Raw genomic sequence first — 20,252 nt, 5'->3', positions numbered from 1 at the left:
TCCATATTTTCTGTGTACTGAACATGAGTACCACCAGACACATTATATGTCACTGCTTTTTGTACTGAATTGGATATTTTCTAGTTTTTTGTTCATTCAAACTTTAACAAGATTTTGTTTTTTTAAAAGACAGAAATTCATTTCTAGAAACAACATCAAAACTTGTGTTATTTACATTTGTTAATTCTTCTGTCACTAAATAGATTGAATGATAAATTCAGTTACAGTGGAATATAAACATATAAATTCACAATGGTCAATTATTAGCAAACATGAACTTAATTTGTCTAAACAAGAAATTTGTCAAAATGCAAACGAGAGCATGAAAATATATCCAGTCTGTGAACATCTAACAAATATCACTTCACATTTCACTGTCTGATTCACCAAGCATATCTCTCCTAACAAAAATTTTCTTTCATTCCTATGCTGGCTTGCCATAAAACTGGAGTCAATATCCATATTTTTCTGCCAATTTTTTCTTACCTGAGCCTTGAGTAATGTTCCAGAAGTATGAACACCATGTTCACTTTGCTGCGTGAATAATCTAATTTCATATCATTTGCAGTCCATGTCCATTTGAATCTACCCTATCATTGGAATCAACATCATGCAAGTAATTCCAAAATTTCTGCTCATTCTTGATCTAAACTCTGAGTGTTGATTCAGTATGTTTGAGTTCACAGCAAACTTTCAATCTTAGTTCACCATTATGAACTTTATATATGATACAAAGCTTTTCATTCATTGAGTATGCCTTTTGTTTGATTCCTTTACTCTCAGTAATCACATTTACAAATGGTTAGGATACGTTACTGATTAATATATATACTTTAATGATGTTAACTACATAATATTTGAAACCATGTCCAACTGATAAAAAAAAATTGCTTGATTGTGAGACTTTTTTTCTAACATTTCAGGTACAACCTACCATTACCCAACTCATAGCAGATTTCATATGAATATGACTCAAAAAGGTTTCTAAATTGTGAGTCAAGGTGTGTGTGTGTATATATATATATATATATATATATATATCAAACCAACCCACTGACAAAATCCACTCTGCCACCAAACTTAAAACTTAATGTTACCTCAAGTTTGACACTGTTCTTAGAGTCAGTTGGAAAGCCTACAGTTGCTGGATTTGGCAGATTCACCAAGCTAGCAGTGTTGTACATGTTTGGCCTTTTGGCACTAGAAGAAAGGTTGGGGGCAGTGGCACCTTCTGGAGGTGTGGGATTGTGTGGTATGGCTCCACCAAACTTCAAAGCTCTCTGGGCTGATGTACCACCTGACCTGAAAGTAATACTAAATTAAATCAATGAAGTGAATAAAGATTGACTTTTATTCAAAGCAAGTTCCAAGAAGTTATAGTTTTATCTAAGGTAGGAAGATACTCATGAACAAAAAACTAGCTGTATGACATCAATAAAATGGACAATAACACATTTTAAATGGCAAATTTGTGACAGAAAACAAAAAAGAAACATATAGAAAAAATGTTTCTTGAATAACAGGTTTTTAGTGCTGTAGAAATATCAGTGTTTCAGTGGTAAAGAAATATTTGCAATTTAGCAGCCTCAGATTAAGATTATGAAATTAAATTCCATACAAATTTATTATTTGTTTAAATTAATGTGGCCTAAATTATCTCCATTTTGCTAAAGTTTCCACCAAAAACCCAAGAAAATGATGTGTGTGTGTGTGTGATTTGGATTTTTAATGTAGCTTTAACAATTTTTCAGTCATATCGCTACAATGTCTGCAGTCTGGCAGTTTATATTGATTTCTAGCAATGGGGTATCATGCCACAGTCCTAACACTAACCTCTTAATGCTGAACATGAGGCAGCTGTTAGTACCATTTTTACAAGTCGTTGGTATGACTCAGCCAGGTATCTAACTGTGGCGTTCTGTCGTATTGGGGTGGGGTTCTCCCAATATAATTTAATTAAATTAAATTGAAAGTTCCACCCTGGCTCGTTAGGTTAGAAAGTTAAATTAGTGATGATGTAGATTTACAGCTCTGAGCCCCCAGTCAGCAATGCCGACGGTTAAATTATAGAGAACACGAAGATGAAATTCAATCAATAACAATTTAATAAATGTGATAATTTAAAAAAAACGATAACTTCCAATCACTCATCTTTCCCTCGACCAAGTGACAGCCTAATTCATCCCGTGATTCACAGTGAGTTCGATTTTCCCCCTGTCCTTGCATCTACTCATCTATTTCTTCCCGCTGATTCTTCCTTCTTTCCGTTCCTCTAACTCCTTCTTTGTCTCTGTTTCCTCTCTACTATCTCCTCCAGCTTCGCTCCAGACTTCAACTTCTCCTTTCCCTCTCTATTATCTCCTCCAACTTCGCTCCAGACTTCAACTTCACCTCTTCTCCTTCCTTCCTTTCCTCCGTCTCTCTATCCGAGACAACGGGACCAAACTTTAACTAGTCTGTCCCTCAAAGCTTCCTGTGAAAAACCACAAGGCGTTAACAAATGTTTAATCGAACCTCACCTCACACTATATCGACAATTAACCATCAGATAGCTGTCACTGTTTCGGCCACGCATGCATACACATCGAAATTCCCACACACTTCTTGCTGGGTAAACAATGTCGTAATAACACAGTATCAGCGAATTGTTATACAGACATCAATACATTGCGTCACGTCAGTATATACACATATATATTTAATCTCATCGTACTACAATCTGACAAAATCAGACGCCTGTCTGTACATTACAAATATTCAACAATGGCAAAATCTATAATCATATGAACATATGTGTTAGTCTACTATAAAATACCCACATAGTAAATTACAATATTAACTCTTACGACGGCTAGCAAGCTATATAATTCTTTACAAATATCAACTCATTTCTTCAAAATATGCAAACATATTAACAAAACAAAGTAATTCTTCGTACTACGATTCTAGTAATAATAAAGTATACATACGACCTACAATTAAAATGCAGTCGCATTCCACAAAGACCGAACAAATATCTACTGACCTTTTGAAGCTTTCTGTACTTAGACCTTCCCGCTCTAAGATTTTCCCGCCAATAACGAATGGCTATTCGGAGTTACGCTAACCTCTTCTCTGGGTAATTTCTCTCAGCGAACTAACTTTTGCCGGAAAATGCAGGGATATCATTCTACCCAAATCAAGGTCTCCCCCCATCTCGATTCTGATTGGGTGGCGCTGTGCCCCTGTCCAATCGTCTTAGCGGCCAGTTCAACCTGTCTGTGTTTGCAGGGGAAAGAAGTTAGGACACTCCCACTTCTTCAGGCAATTTCTTTTGATCTGGGAACATTTCGACACCTAGGTGATAATTGGCTATCGGGCGCCTCGCAACTCCGATGTCCGGTTTCCTATTCTAGCCACAACAATCTTACGTAATGGATTAGTGCTAGCCTTCGGCAATGTTCGACATCAAACAATGACCCGTCAGAATTACCTTGATTATACATGTTTCAAACTGGGCTACTCTGGGTCGGGGTAAACATGACACTAACCCAAGACCTCCCACTTCCTTTAGAGCAATTAAACAGTTAAAAAAATACAAGTATGTATAGTATACAGTATAAATATTTATTTGCTTCCTAGTGGCACCAAATCTTTTGTATTGATCCATAAAGAATATTAGTTCTCCTATACTCAATGCAGTGTTGTAAGTTAACAATAACTCAGCATATACAAAAAGGGCAATGTTAAGAAAACGATGTGGAAAACGACCCACCCATACACCTTCAATCACCCATATTTAAACCACTGTTTACAGACAAATTTTCTAAACTTTACATCCACAAATTAACTTTCATGAGGTAATACATAGATAACTGGTAATTAAGAAATCAGACAAAATTATATTTAATTTTTCTACCTAAAATCATTTGTACACTTAAAAAGTCAACGAATAAAAAGTATTAGAAAAATAGAACAGAATTACACAGGTTGACACACGTACAAAATAAAATGAATGGCCTTCTTAATTACACCTTTACATAACTATTCCCAACCAATGAATATTATGATAATTATTCCTTACGCTAATGTAGGTTCCCATGCATATATACATATACACTCTGCTAGTGTCCTTTGACAGTTGAACACATTCTTGAGTGGACTATTCCAGTACTCTATGAGACACTGGGACAGAAGTTTCGGGGGGCTGGGGGGGGGGTATCTTCTTTTTAAGTGAACTAAATTAAGAATTTTTCACGATGTTACATCACTAGAGAACATATTTTTCTAAAAATATAGCTTATTTCATTATTTAACTATATTACTGTGTGTTTTAAGGATTTTGTATTTTGTACATTTTATTTTAAATAGCTTTTTAATTATTTGAACATCTTCATCTTATATCCCTTAACTAAGATTACATCTTTACATGTATTTGTAAGGGTTGATAATACAAAATTTGTTGCAATATTTATCAGTGCTTTATAACCCGGTTTGTGCATGTTTTATTAAACCCTACACCCTGTACATGTTTCTGTCAAATTTAGTAATTTAAAGTTTTTTTTGTTTGTTTTTTTATACTTCTGGCGAAAATGGCCTATTTGTTGGCAGACTGGCATAATCTGTAAACATGTGAAACCCATTTAACACATTAACCTCTGGAGGTTTTTGTCATTTTTGCCTGAAATTCGAGTGGGAAACACATTTTGAAAGCTATTTCTGAACAGATCCGAAAACACCAAAATCCCAGGTGATCTTTCAATAACATACTGCCTAGTTGTGTTAGGAACATCATTTTTCATTGGCTACTTGGCTCGCGCATGAGCATAAGGGTAGAAGTTGGAGTATTTTTTTTGGTTTATTTTTTGTTTATTTTTTTTTATAAAAGGAGCCATTATTTTTGTATTGAGACCACTCTTTATTCCAAATGCCCATCTTATCCTCCTTTTTGCAAAGGTTCATCTGTCTGTTTGCAGTTCATACCGGTTCGCCTTAGATCTGAGACCAAAAAGTCTAAAATCCAGACAAAAAAATCAGATTCCGACCATGGGCGAATTTTGGGTAGAAAAAAAATTGGGTCCAAAAAATGAGGTTTTTCCATCTGCATTTTGTAGTGCAACTAGATATTCCAGATTATTTGGTTATCATTGCAGAGCTACATCTGTCTACCTTTCTATAATACCACCCCCTTTAGTGTATCATGCATGACAATGATGCCACAGGGCTCAGCAGTAGGCTACTACCTCCTGCCACGTTAACTCGTCACTAGGGGTTAATGTGTTAAGAGGCCATGCTGGACTCAAGTTTATGGACAAAGTGGATTCTCTCTCCCACCAGGATAAGGCACAGTGCTTGGAAAGTAAATAGAAGTGCAAGTAAGAGTGTATAAAAGTTTGAAAGTTGACAACTGCTGCACTGAACAACCATTGTACAAAACCCAATAGTAAACAAAATATAAAAACAATACTTATCAAACTTGAATCAGCATAATTACTGTATAAATCTGTCACTGCAAAAGACAGTAACCATTAAGCTAGATTACAGGTTCTACTTAAAACTGATGACGCACTGAGACACATGTAAAAGTCATTTCTTCCAACTTTAATTCTGGATCAAACATGAAATTAACTTGTTTAGTTTACTTTCTATAACAGTCAGTCTATAAACAGAGCTGCCAAACCCTCCAGATTCACAATCAGTGAAAAGAGGGATAAAAATTAGTAAATTCTGAACAGTGAAAAATTATACCATGACGCTAGCTCCATCAACTTTGATGGTCAATACTGCATTATATGAAAAACCTAAAGTGAAACTAAAACATTATTTACACTGATCACATGTACAAATTTATCAGCAGTCAAATTTACTGATATACACAAACTTCAAGCTATTTGTCATAATATGATGCTGTGACAGACTTCCTCAACTGGGATATTGTAAATTTGTTTTCAAAACAGTTCAGGCTACTTGCCTACTGTTTAATCTTTGTGACTAAAATGGTTGCAAATTTTCAGCACCTACCAGGTAAGGAGGCACTAAAGTTTGTCTTATTTTTCCAAACAGTAGGGAAGCATCTTTCACTGTCACTGTTGCTGATCTCCAACTGAGAAAGGTAGGTTATATTCAACAAGAAAACTCACAAACAATGCTTCAGCAGGACCTGAGCAGGTAGCTTCAAGTACTCCAGTGATGAAATCTGCTGTAGGTGCTCTTCATTTTCCCAATATCTATATGCTTTTTACTAGCAGTGTGCTTTTTCACATTGTTCTGCCACATGCCCACATATACATTATGTATGACAGGTAAATTGTAAGCAATGATACGAGCCCCTGTGAACATTCCCAATTCTAAAATTTGCAGCACACTACTGTGCGAAAAGCATAATGTCCATTGATGTTTCATGGCTGAATGCAAGGCCACTTTTTTGGTGTACCCAATCTATACTTCACTTTTTGTGGGATACGTATCTTTTCCATTGGAAGGAAAACATTTTAACTGTAGTGTAGCTTAATTACGAAATGGTATTAATCCATATGATCAATATCTTGAAAATTCCAACACTCAAAAAAAAAATTACAGTTGCTACCACTAAGTTCATGTGCCATTTTTTTTAAAAATCAGTTGGGCCCAGGTTTGTTCATGAACATTTGTAAAACTTCTGTTCTAAATAAAAATTATATACTTTACAATGCCTGCTACACGGCAAACTGTAAAAATTGGATATAGTTCTATTAACATTGCGACTAGCAAATAAAGGACTGTTCTTGGCATCAGTGACCACTACTGCTATTTTTATTAGCACTTAACTGAATAAAATTATTTTATTCCTGATTTAAGCCAACTGAGAATTTGGGAATTCATGATTTTTCTGCTTGCAGCGTGAATCAGTGAATCTCTATCGAGAGTCGTGAAATTCACACCAAAATCATGAGAATTGGCAGGTCTTTATAAACCTCCACAAAGTAGCAATTTGCTCAGAACAACACTACAAATGCATGGAATTTCACTCACTGCTCTAGCTTTTCAAGTAAACTTTGACAGGAATCTCAAAGGCTGAATGTAATTTCAGACATAAATAATCATTTAAATGAAACAAAAGTCACAAAATAACTACGCTTTAACTGTTTAACACTGCTCAAAGAACAGAAAGAAGGAGACAAAAGCTGATAATGAATTCAAAATAAAAAAGCAGTCAATGAAAGGGGACTGGGATGGGTGCAGACATCAACTCAGCAAAAATCAAAGACCATTTCACTTTCTCTGTATACTCAGTGAAATGACAGGCACTAGAACACTATTCTGCTTGAATCAGCCCCTTGCATGGACCCTGTCTTTAAGCCAAGATGCTACCAAATTTGATAAAATTCTGTGGAGCGGTTTTCAAATTAAGTTCTCTACAGGTTTTTATATTTTTAGTAATGGTGGCCATATCTGAAAGCAGATCAGAATAATAACTTTTAACAAAATAAAACATGAAAGACCTTCATGTCAAGGTGTTTTCTGTTGAATTTGGCCAAATTCTACTGAATGTTTCTTTTGCAAGAATTTATTTAAAGGTTTTTCAATTTATAGTAACTGCTGCCACAACTGATGTCAGATTAATATCATTTGCTTCAACTTAAAAGCTCCTCAAGCCAGGATGCTTTGTGAAATTTGGTCAAATTCTGTTCAGCATTTTTCATAATGTCATACAATGGTTTTCATATTTTTAGCAATCATGCCCACTTTTAATGGTGGATTGGCACCATTTGTAAAAAAATTAAAAGAACTTGATGCCTGGATGTTCTTTTCCAAGTTTGGCTGAAACGAATCCACTCAGATTATTTATAAGTTAAAAAAAGCAATTGTCTATGGACAACACAAAATTCATGATGCATGCTGGATGCAGGAGCATTATGGCCAGCAAGGCAAAAATGACAAATAAAAAATAACAAGTGTCAATTTTGCTACATTAAGTAATGGATTGCAATTATATTCAAAACATTTAAGGCAAAACAGGCATGTGTCTGATGAGGGAAAAAGTCTGCAATGCTTCACGGGTCATTACATATATGGATTAAAATTATCAACATTGAATTGACCCAGTTCATCAACTGTGCTTTTGACTGATGGCTGCTATACAATATCTACCAGTTAGCAGTTAATACTCCCACAATATTTCATTGAACAGTAAGGCATATTGTATGCATTTACTTTAAGTCTCATACCATTTATGAATTAGAAAATTCTTGTTTGAAAGATCATACTAAAAAGCAAACCAGGCTTTAAACAAAGAACACATGATTGACTGATGAAAATTAGAGAAAAAAATGTAATGGGATTCTGATTGTTTTATTTTATAGCAAATATATAAAGAAAACAAATTTAATGAGGATGCATGTAAATATTGCACCTATTTGTAGTCACCTTGAAAACAATTCTTTGTATAAAAATTTATTAACAAATCTTGTGATTTCTATTAAAAAGAAATTTAAAAAACAAAAACTTAAAGATGTGTGACCTGACCAAAAACAACATATATTACACCATTTCATGTAAGGGGGCCATGAGTGGTTGAGTGGTCTAAAGCGCTCACCATTATGGATCACTGCTGTCTCACCTCTGCCTGCATGGGTTTGAGTCTCGGACTTGGCCAATGTGCGTACGTGAGAAAGCTTCCCAGTAGGTTCTTGTAGGTCAATGGTTATTTCCGGAGTTCTCCCTCCACCATTTATACTGGCCACCATGTAAAGCCTATCTTATGCTGAAAAATGGCATTAAACCCTACAACAACAACAACCTTGTCCAAAATTGAGTTCATTTATGCTTGATCTGATTGACTTTTTTATATAAATTTACTAATACATAACTAAATTATTCTCTATGTTTATGGGCTTTAATATCAGGATCTTTATTAATAGAAGTAAATATGCTGATTTGGGTTTTGGAGTTTCCTAAGTGAATTTTACAGGTTACTGTGTTGCAAGTAAACAAGGCTCATTAGATCATTCTAGAAAGTTATTTTGCATTAGGTAGTTGTTGTTTTTTTAGAAAATGCTAATTGTGACCTGAGGTCAAGTAGAGAACTACATATATTACATATATTGTAACTGAGGATTTTACCATTCGTGCTTTAACATCTATCACCTTCAAGTTCTATGTTGTGACAAGTATGGGCTAAATTTTATTTTCTTCAAATTACTGAATTCAAGTGATTATTTTCTCTGGAAATACAAAAGTGCTTTGATAAAATTCTTGGATAAAGACATTCACTTGAATTTATAAGATATTCTAACCTGGAATTATATTACTGTGATTCAACAAAAGACTTGACACATCAGCTCTCCATAAGCTATAACAGACATATCATCAACTTCAGTTTTAGATCTCTTTGGGACTTGTACTGAGTTTTATTCAGGACTTTATATTTCATGTAAGCTTACAGAACAGTCTGTCTGATCTCAAAGTCTGGACTTCTAAATGAATCACAGGTATTAACCACTGCTTGTTTAGGGCAAGATAGACTTAAAGACAGGAATGAAGTCAAAAGAAGGAATAACTCAGTTGTATGACAAGCTATATTACTATTTATTCCAAAACCTAACTTTCTAACTTTATATGATATCTTGCAGACATTATAAGATATCTAAATGCTTCATAAGATACCTAATGAAGTCTGTAAGATATCTGATAAAATTCATATGATATCTGATCAGGTAGTTGTTCTTTTTTGAAATATATTAATATTATAAATCTTATAAAATAATTCAAGTAATCTTATAAAATAATCCTGATAACAGTTAAGTCAAATATATTATAAACTGCTTAAGATATCTTGTGAACTTTATAAAACATTTTATTAGACATAAATTTTGTAAAATCTCTTGATTCTTTTTGTTTTAAATGTCTTATAACTTTAATCAGATTTCTTATTCATTAAATAAGACAATCTAATATAGTTTGTAAGTTATCATATAAAATTTATAAGAAATCTAAATGTATAATATTTAATTTTTTCAGTTATCTATAATGTAACATTTATGAGAAACCTAATACAGTTTAGAAGATATTTTATGCAGTTTAGAAGATATCTAATTTTTCAAATAAATATCAATATAACTTGCCAATATGAAATTTTTTTCCTAACTGTGGAGATGAACTACCTTTTGAATTAGCATATTATGTCAATTATGTGCCTAGTCATTTTCATAGCTAAGCGTGGCCTCACCCAAACCAAAATGCATGCTTACGACAAGCTAGTTGAGGTTGTGCAAGCTAGCAAGGGTGATAGCACAAGCTTGCAAAAGAAATTTTTCCAAGTCTGCAAGCTTGCAGAATTTAAAGTTAAACCTTAAAGTGCAAGCTTGCAAAATCTTAAATACTTGAAGTAAGCTTGCAAAAGCTTACAATAATCAGTCGTGAAAGTTGAAAGTTGGCATTTCTGCATGAGATCAGTACTTCCTGAAATGTTGAAGTTTTTTTGCATAAAGGAAATTCTTTTAAGTGATTGTACACTCAATTAGCTATGAAGTCATTTTGTCAGGGAATGGAAGACTGCATAGATAGTACTTGCTGATTGCAAAGTTATGTACAGACTAACTTAATGCAGCAAGATATCTGATGTCAATTAAGTACTTGTAAATGCTATTTACTGACAATGTATGCACCATCAAATATAGTCTTAGAACTCTTGTAATATTAACTTCTGGCATTAAGTTTTTGAAAGAATTATCACATATTTGTTTCAATGACAATCTGCTGCCAGAAGAAAAAAAATAATTTTCAGTTATTTACTTACTAAATAAAAATTTAAAAATATATACAATATTTGTTTTTCTTTGAGAGAGAGATATGCATCCCGTTCTGCCAACATTCTATAAAGAACTGAGCTTTGTGAATTTTGCTTGTTTAAAAAGAAATCAAATAAAAGCATGGAAGATGAAATGTGGTTTTCTGTGACAGAGACTTAATTCAGTATCAAGTCATTAAAGGCAGTTACTTCCCCTTGTTTATGGTCAGCAGACTGGTTTACAAACTCTAAATATAAACACAACATATCTGAGATGCAAGAACACAAAACAACCATTGAAGCCTCGCGTGAAAAAATTAAGCACAATTTTCAAAGTTGAACGGTAACAATTTAGCTTGTTAATTCTGTAAATTTCATTGCCCGTAGAAGCAATATATGTGTAGCAACCAATCCTATAACCCAAGAGATAATTTTAAGTCACAGAGTTATCATGTTGGTGAATAAACTCAAGAGTGTGTTATATTTTGCCAGTTTTTGGGACTACAAGCTTACCTATTACAAGCTTCATTATTACTAGCTTGCATAAACTAGTAATAGGGAAGTTTGCGCAAGCTTACATAACAAGCTTGCAGCAACCTTGAAAATAAGCTTGTGGTTTTGGTTTGGGCACACTGACATGAAAAAAAAAAATAACAAAACTCCCTGAAGTGTTACTCGATTATTATGATACTATACACCCTCTTCAGAAAATCCCTAAATTTTCACAGTTTGGACCATTTCAACAATTTGCAGTCATTAATCAGGAGTAATAATCCCTCATATCAAGGGTTTCCCTTAAGATTTTTGTGCCTGCTCACATCAATATCGGCACTGGTTTTCCAAAATCCTGTCTTTAATTTACATGTATTAACAACACCTGCTACATACCCACCCCCAATCTGTTCACCAGAATTTGTGTATACCTCACTATCTAGTGGGCTTGCTTTGCCAGGCAAGTTTTCATGGGAGATGTGTATGATGCTGGTAACAAAAGCACAAATTTTGTTTTCACATGCTCTGAATAAATGTACCTCTGTTGCAAATTTAGGCTGTTAATGGAATGGCCAAATTTGTTGTTCTGGGGTGTTTCATTCGCTCTCTTCCTGGCTGACACATTCATCTGTGAAGTCTGTGATTGTGTTGGTGGCTGTTGTGTATTCTTTGAAATAACAACCTGAGGTCTGTTTTGAGGAGTCCTTTTCCAGGTCTGAGTTTGAACATTTTGCCCTTGAGATTGAAAAGTGCTTTGAGACTGATCACTTTGGTACTGGCTTTGAGGGGAAGGACCCCCTCTTCCTCTACCTCTTTCCTGTGGTTTGGGAGGATAAACTGTACTTCCTGCAACAACAACAACAATAACAATAATAATAATAATAATAATGATAATGATAATAATTATTATTATTATTATTATTATTATTACTATTTACTGCCAACAATAAAAATGTAAAGCAAGGATGTGAGTGAAATCCCTTGGCTTTTCTTCCTTAAACCAAATTCTGTCTCTTTATGGAAGTTTTACAATAAAATATTTTTTTTTAAAAACAGATTAGGAGATTAATAAATTTATTCAAAATTTAATATGAAAATGTAACAAAATGAGCTCACTTGCCTATCCGACTTCAAGTAATTCAAGTAATAATCGCCTACATTACTTGAACAGTTACCCATTTTCAAGGTTACAGACCAATGCTGTTGATGAAGTTATTCAGTTACTACATTTTTCAGCTTCAAGAATGTTCCTAGATTTTAATGATGTCCACTGAGAATTTTATGTTATTTAAAACTTACAAGTTCACTTGTGTGATGTCTCAGCAAGAAAGAAACATAACGTTGACAAACTATCTGGCTATTAGAAAATTTAACCCAAAGACTCATTTCCCCTTTGTCTCTTTTCACTTCACCTTATTTAAATATGATCAAGAAGAAAATTCTCTGCACAAATTATAATAAACCCTGGAGAAAAATCAGGATTTTATTTTGAATCTTACTTTCTTAAACTATGAATAGCATACAATTAGGAGGAGAAATCAATGTTGGGCACTTCCAAGTGTAAGTCCTATTAGAAGCTAAAACCTTTCAGCTTTTGGTTTTATCTAAATCCTTAAGTCAGCTATGCTGCTGACACAAGCACTGAAGAGCCAAAGCAACCATCTACTCAAAAGATCTGAGAAATTAATACATTTCCAAATACACCAAGCAAATTCAGCTAGAGATAAATTTTGCACTGGCAACACAATTTGCTAATTAGTTTAAGTACATGCATATTCTCCATCAAGACCTTCTAAACAAACCACTAATAAAATATTTAATAGTATGAATGTTCTATTCATTTCCTAAGACATTCTTTAAACAACTGAACCATTAGCATTGTTTCAAGCAAACAAAATAAACATTTTTCCTTTGAAAACAAAGTCTTTGGCTAAGTTTTTCTTTATTCTTTTGAACTTTCCTAATAATTTTTACAAAATGTGTTGGTCAACTGCAAAAAATTGTCAACTTTTATTATATTAAATATAAATTAAATTGAAAGATACAAATGAAACAGGTTGTGTGAGCAAAAAAAATCAACCTAGTTTGCTGAAGTTAGTATTTTGCTGACAAGGGACACCCTGTTTTTGATTCCCTGGCCTATGGTCCAAACTGAAACCTTGAACTGGCATCAAGTCTACTGAAAAAGAAAAGAAAATGATAAAGCAATATATATCTTCTTCAAATGTGATTTCTCATCTTCAGCTGTATTAAACAAATTAACAATAAAAAGCTTGTTCATTATGCAAATAATGCATTTAATATAAAAGAAACTTTATTTTGAATTATCTCTTATTTAATTTAGCATTAAATAGCATACATCTGAAGTATGTCTTCCTCTGACATTATCCTTTGAACTGGAAAGGGTAGCAAACATTTTTAAAAAAATAAAATACTAGACTAACCATGATCAACATTTTTTTCAACTCATTAACAAGAGACTCCCTTTCCGTCCAGACCACCTTTGGTTTTGGTAGAAGGTACAAAACAAAACTTTTCACTAAAATCAAGAACTGTACTTCAAGTTATGACTAAATGGTCACATCTGCAACTAAACATTCAGAATTGGCAAGTGAAAACTGTCAACTGAGCGCCTTCTAGTGACCTCAAGAATCGTAATGTGGCAACTGGAAAAAGATGAGCTTTATGCTACAAATCTTTAGCAAGTACGATTTAATTTGCATCATAGCCCATTTTTAATTGTGACTCTGCCAATTCCTACATTAGGTTGTCATTTGACATGTGACTAATCTGGTTAGTCTAATACATGACCAATGAAATCATATGAGGTACAGACACAGAAAATATGACATGGAGACACAAACAATTTTGTTTACATGTTAAAATACTTTCAGTCAACTACCATAAATGCAAATATGTCCAAGGTTTTTCTAAAATAAACTAACCTTAGAAGAAAATTAAGTTTAAGGCCCTTTTTCAATGAAGCAACCTCACAACTGGCTGGCCCTAAGGTTGAAGAGATGATGCCTTTTGACATTTCTGTCAGAAAGACATGGGCACTAAAAATAACCTCATCTATTTTCACCTGAAACTGTTTGTTAATCTGTATTACCATAAGGGGCCATCCATTTAGTATGCACGCATAGAGGGGGGGAGAGGGGGCGGTTAACCCAAAAGCATACACCTACGTATGAGGGGGGGTCTACTGATAATGTACATACACATAGGAAATGGGGGTGGGGGGTGAAACATCAATAATAATTAGTCTAATACGTAACCTGTTCAACTAGGTTCAGTCAGCATTTGAATTTTAGTGGACACTAGACAAACTTTTAAAGTTACGCAGCTTATTTCTTTGATGCAGCCAAACATTCAACGTCGGTGAACTATCTGTTTTATTAAACACGTTAATATCATTAATTCTTCATCGCTTCTGCATGGATTAAATATAGGCCGTTCTATATAATTGGAAGGGTGCATCAAGCATATGTATACAGATGGGGTGTGTGTAAAAAAAAGTATGCATGTGTACAGGGAAGGAGGAGAGGTCAAGCTTTGCCAAATTTTTGTGTACATACTAAATGAATGGTCCTTAACCTTCACCTTCTGTTATCTTCCACACTTAATATAAACTCAAACGAGTTCTGCTCTCAGTGTCTAAGGCAACCAAATTATTATGTCTTGACAACCTAATGCCTGTTGCACAGTAAATGGGCCAATTTATCAAAAAAACGCAAGATTTTCTAAGAATCTGTTATACATTTTAACCAATATGTTGCTTTTTCTACAATACCAATCAGATGTTTTTGAAGTTTTAGCCAAGATCAAAAAATATAATTCTGACATGGAGTACAGCAAATGAATGTAAAACTGCCCTTTTTAGGATGTAATGAATTAGTATCTTAATTTTAGCATTATTTCAATCATGTGCAATTCTTCAGTTTTTTAATTTACATCATTTCTTTTATATTCAGTGAATAGTTACATTTGGTATCTTTATGCTGATGTATTGTTTTTCCACATATGATGAGCATTTTTTTGCTTAAATACTTTTCATAAAAGTATACACCTGTAATGCAGACAAATTAAGACCTTTAGTTAAAAGAAAATGGTATAAAAAAAAACACAATAATATAGCTTACAAATAATTATTTTTTTACTTTTGTGCTACTGGCATATAATGAAAACAACAACAGGTCTTAACCACTGAAGTACTGGTTTAGTCAGCATTGATCATTAACTTTGAAAAGTATTTTGTGAGAAAAAAAAGCTGATATTCATCCCCCATAAAAGTTTCCTTTAGTAAGATGATTAATGTGAACACAATCACTTGTTTGTATGTGTAGGCATGAACCTTTCATAAAAAAAAAAGCAAAATGAACTGGAATTGCTTCTAAGATGAAAAATATTTGCTGAAATGTAAAACTAATGTGTAACGTCCATCCCCTTTATACATATTAGGGAAAATTCTCATTTTCTGATCATAATAAGTCAAGTTTCCACTCATCTTTCTAAAAGTGTATTCTTGTATTTATATATGTATAAATCAAGCAATCACTGCAAAAATAAGAAAGAAACAGAATTGCAGCTATCAAAGAGAAAAGTTAAAAATTCTTATATATATATATATATATATATATACTGTAGTATCATCAATTTTCGTGCAGGACTAATTTTCGTGGTTTTCGTTGTTGTCCCGAACCATGAATTTAAATCCCCAACAAAAAATGAGCAACGTAGGATGACGACCCCATCCCTGTTTTTATTAAAGTGTTTCATTCCTAGAGAATAACACAGCTACTAGTATATGATAAATCAAGGATAATACTGTAATCTGGTAATTAAATATTAGCTTATACGTGTTTGTTTTATTTTTTATTTTGACCTTTTGAAACAAGAATTATAAATCATTTTATGTTTCAATGCACACGTTCAATAAGGTATCTGATAGCCGTAATTTTACACTCAATGCCTTAAATCGATATGTGAGGTAAGTAAGGATAGAGAGAAAATAGAGAAAAAGCATAAAGTATTCAAACAAAAGTAACACTAAAAATAACAGTATATGAAAATTAAGTTTAATACTTATTCAAATCGACCCTTCATTCCAGTACAACTGTTGTTGAAAAATTTAAATCCTTAAATCCTTCTGAAAGCACATAACATTTTATCCATGCATTTTTAATCCAAAAGAACAACAATCCTGTAAAATATTATAACTATTTGTTGAAACACTATTATTAATGAAACACTATGTATATACACTAATTACAGGAGAGTATTAAAGCTCACACTTCACACATTTTTGGACAAAGCCACTGTATCAACATCGTGTCAATCAAGTCTCATGGTATTTACAAATGCTTCTCAGGTAAATAATCCCCAAATTGCTGAATTAAACAAGTCCAGCTTTCTCAAAACCAATGATAATTAGGTCTGATCTTTCACTCATTTTTGCGTGAGCTGCAATTGACCATTCAGCGGGGCAGGGCTATAAGTTGACTTTTACCACTCTTAAGCCACCGTGTTAACGTCATGATCGTCAGAAAGTACTGATGGTGCAACTTGATGGACAGTGGTTTAAGTAAGAGATCATTCATATGTACTTTAATAACCGACTGACCTAGTGTTGTTGGCTGCGTCAGCTTCCCTGATGTTGAGCACTCAAACAAAAACATAGCTAAAGTGATTAATCTTGACAGGTGTTTTATTTGTGCTCATAGAGATGGAAGTAATGTTTTAGTGTTGTTGGCTGTGTTGGCCTCGACTGATGTTATTCACTTGGTCAAAAACACAGTGTAAGTATTGAACTTGCCAGGTCTTTAATTTGTGCTCATACAGGTGGTAGTATTTTTTTAAACATTAAAGTGACTGCAGTTCGCGTCAGCATACTTTTATTCTTTTGCATTCTTTATTTTAGGTATCTGAAGAGGTTAAACCATGAAATTAAATACCTAATAATATGTAAATTTTGCCATGCAAAACCACGAATTTAAGTACCCACGAAAATGCCTTTTTTTTTTTAAACCACGAAAATTGAGCCCAATGAAAATAAATGATACTACAGTATATATAAATATGTTTGATACCAGAACCTATATTTTAACTTTAAAATGGCTAGAAAAGTTTCTAATGTACTCATATTATTTAATGAAACAAAATAATAACATGTAAGTAATCTTAAGTTCCAAAATAAACATTCAAAATTTAGGGGGACAGCTGTTACAGGCAGGGGATGGATGTTGCAGATGCTGCAAATAATGCACATCACATACTAATTAAAACTATTAATATGTGGTTTTCCGGGGCACAGGTGGGTAAAACTAATTTTAATTATGCAATACCTGTCACTGTTGTGTAGCTGATCTATTTTTGTAATGAAAACTCACCCTCTGTTCCAAGTCAATACACCCTCCCGCAGAGAGAAGAACAGTGTGACCTTTTGCACACCACTCTTTGTGTCACAGAAGATAGACATTGCCTGTCAGCATTTTCACGCACGACGATTATGCAAGACATCAGAGTGGACATTCTGTAACAGGCAACTGTTTCATAAATTAAAATTAGTTTTAGCCCCACCCAACTACATCTGAATAGTAGCACTTACTTATCCTGTCGCTACTGCATAGATGAATTCATCAGTATGGTTGGTAGGCTGGTGTTCTCATCAAACTGATCAAAAAAAGAGAATATAAAACGTACTCACCATAAAGAGAGGTCCATCTATAGAAGGTTGATGTCTCTATGAGCCATAACTTGTGCTATAACCATGGGCCCAAGAGAAAAGGCAGTATGGGATTGCCAAAAAGCTGCCTTCATGAATCCTCCAAGGATTAATGTAAGCCCATGAGGTAACAATGACTCAAACCTCATGGGCTTTTAATTTCATAAAGGAGAGATCCTGATCAGTATATATATGCTCTTTTGATTGTGGTGAAAATCCAAAGGATATAGAGGCAGCTGAAATGTCTATGGTCTCCTTAAGAAGGAAGAGACGTTTCCTACCATATCTTTTGCTCTGAAGGCATTAAGGTAGATGTGGAGAGTATACATGGCGCATAAGACTCTATTGTGATCATCCCCAGAACAGATTTGACTGAAACTCAGGATCTCTATAGGTAGGGCAGCAACCAATGGTAATTGATTTTAAGCCAAGAAGGGAAACAGTTCTTTCTTTAAGCATAATGCCCATAAAACCAGAGAGAGCAAATGTCAATAAACAAGGCATGAATCACACTTCTTTGTCTTGCAGAAGTGAGAGTGAGTTGGAACACATATCTGAGTGTGAGGCCCTGAAAGGAAGCTTCACTCAATGGTTCATTGAGCGCTTTTGGTTAATGGCCATAAACCACAAGAAAGATTTCACCTGGGCATAAGAGAGTTGGTGACATGTCTCTGGAGCTCAAAATACTTAATAAGATCAGAAAGGTACAAATTTGAATAGTTTTTGTTCCCTGACAGAATTTAAGTGTCTTCAAGATGGTAGCTTTAAAGCCCTTGATAGTGAATACTGAACATGATTTGGTCTCAAAATGGAACAAAAGGAAATCAGCAACGGAAGTTACAAAAGGATGGATAGGATCAATGTTTCCTACTATATCAATCACAGAAGATTCCCCACCTAGCATCACAGAACTTGAATGTAGAAGCTCTCCTGACCTGAATGATGCAGTTAGCGACTTGGCCTGAAAACCTGTTCTGGTAGATCGCTTGTGTTGAGCCAGGCATGAAGGTGGAGAATGTGTGGGCTGTTGTGAAGGAAGGATCCTGAGTGTTACAGCAGGATATCCCTCCTGTGAGGTATAGACCTGGGTCAATCGATCATCAGGTCTAGGAGATCAATGAACCATGATCCCTGGGGCCATGTTATGCTACAACTGATGTGTTGTCTGAGGAGATCATGACATATCAACCGCTTATTCTGTCAATGCACCCTTGCCATGCTAGAAATAATGCTTTCAGTTCTACATTGTTGATGTGGAGTGACAATTTGGTCCGATTCCAAGAACCCTGTAGAATTATGCCTTCAGGCTCTAAATAAGCACGGCAATCAGAAAATCTAACACATCAGTGAACAAATAGGAGTGGGTGTTGGGTACCCCTACCAGGAATCTGTCCCAATTCATCTATCAGTGCAAATGGTGGTGAAATTCTGGTCCTAGTCTGGATTGATAGAAAATCTGTCTGGTTTCCACCTTGCAAGGAGGATATGGAGGCTTACTAAAAGCAACCAAGTCTGCAGTGGTGTTCATGGTTTCCAATAAGGATAGATAAAGGCAAGCAGATAAAGCTTTTGCAGGTAGAGCCTCTAGAAGGGTCAGGATATACGATCTATGTGATCCAGAGGAACCTGGACCAAGTTCTCATTCACAATGAATTTCATCCCCCCATGTAAACCTAGTCCTATGATGGAATAAGTTACTACTTGAGGCTAGGTAAAAGAAAAAATTTACAGTGTTCCCCTTTACTCTCATTAGTGCTTCAACCCCCAAATATTTAATTTGACCCCAGGTTTTGATAGCATAGTTTATTTTCTACTCAGTCCGACACCCAGTTTTGACACCAAGGAGATTTTTAACTCTCTTTCTGAGTTACAGTGGACCAAGAATGTAACAGATCATGATGAAGAGAATGAACCTGGACATGCGAATCAGCCAGTTGTCAAAATACTGGAGAATCGGTGTTTACAGTAATCAGAGGTAGGCCACTACCACTTCCATAATTGGGGTAAAGACTGGTTGTAGAAGAGAAATGAAAAACTTCCTGGTCCAAGCAAAACTGTAGACATTTGTGGCATTCTGGAATGAGGAGGTTGTCTCCATCTTGATGGTTTCCTCCAAAAGAATACTATTTGAGCAGTTAAGGGATTATGATTCTAAATTTTCAGCTTTTCTTGGTAACCAGGATGAATCAGGAGTAGAAGGAAGTGTGTGTGTATCTGAATTATTAACAAAGCTATTTATGGGCAGACATGCAGCATGATGTCCCACCCAGTCACATTATCCTGACACCA

General features: G+C 34.4%; 1 protein-coding gene across 3 annotated transcripts in view; it reads right to left on the bottom strand.

Moving 5' to 3' along the window:
• LOC149777521 (uncharacterized) overlaps window positions 1-20,252 on the bottom strand; it is a 64,017-nt gene that overhangs the window by 36,491 nt on the left and 7,274 nt on the right. For 2 of the 3 annotated variants that reach the window (XM_089940729.1, XM_089940730.1), the window contains exons 3-5: window positions 13,320-13,418; window positions 11,779-12,085; window positions 1,098-1,314 (exon numbers count right to left, since the gene is read on the bottom strand). In XM_089940729.1, coding sequence (XP_089796855.1) covers window positions 1,098-1,314; window positions 11,779-12,085; window positions 13,320-13,418 — 623 coding nt within the window. The remainder of the gene's footprint in view (window positions 1-1,097; window positions 1,315-11,778; window positions 12,086-13,319; window positions 13,419-20,252) is intronic. The other variant, XM_089940732.1, reaches the window with a different exon arrangement.

Source organism: Sinohyriopsis cumingii, chromosome 18 (genome assembly GCF_028554795.1).
Source record: "Sinohyriopsis cumingii isolate HCF-2022 chromosome 18, ASM2855479v2, whole genome shotgun sequence".
NCBI lineage: Eukaryota > Metazoa > Mollusca > Bivalvia > Unionida > Unionidae > Sinohyriopsis > Sinohyriopsis cumingii.
Note: the sequence above shows the minus strand (reverse complement) of the source record. Positions and strands in the feature narration are given on the sequence as shown.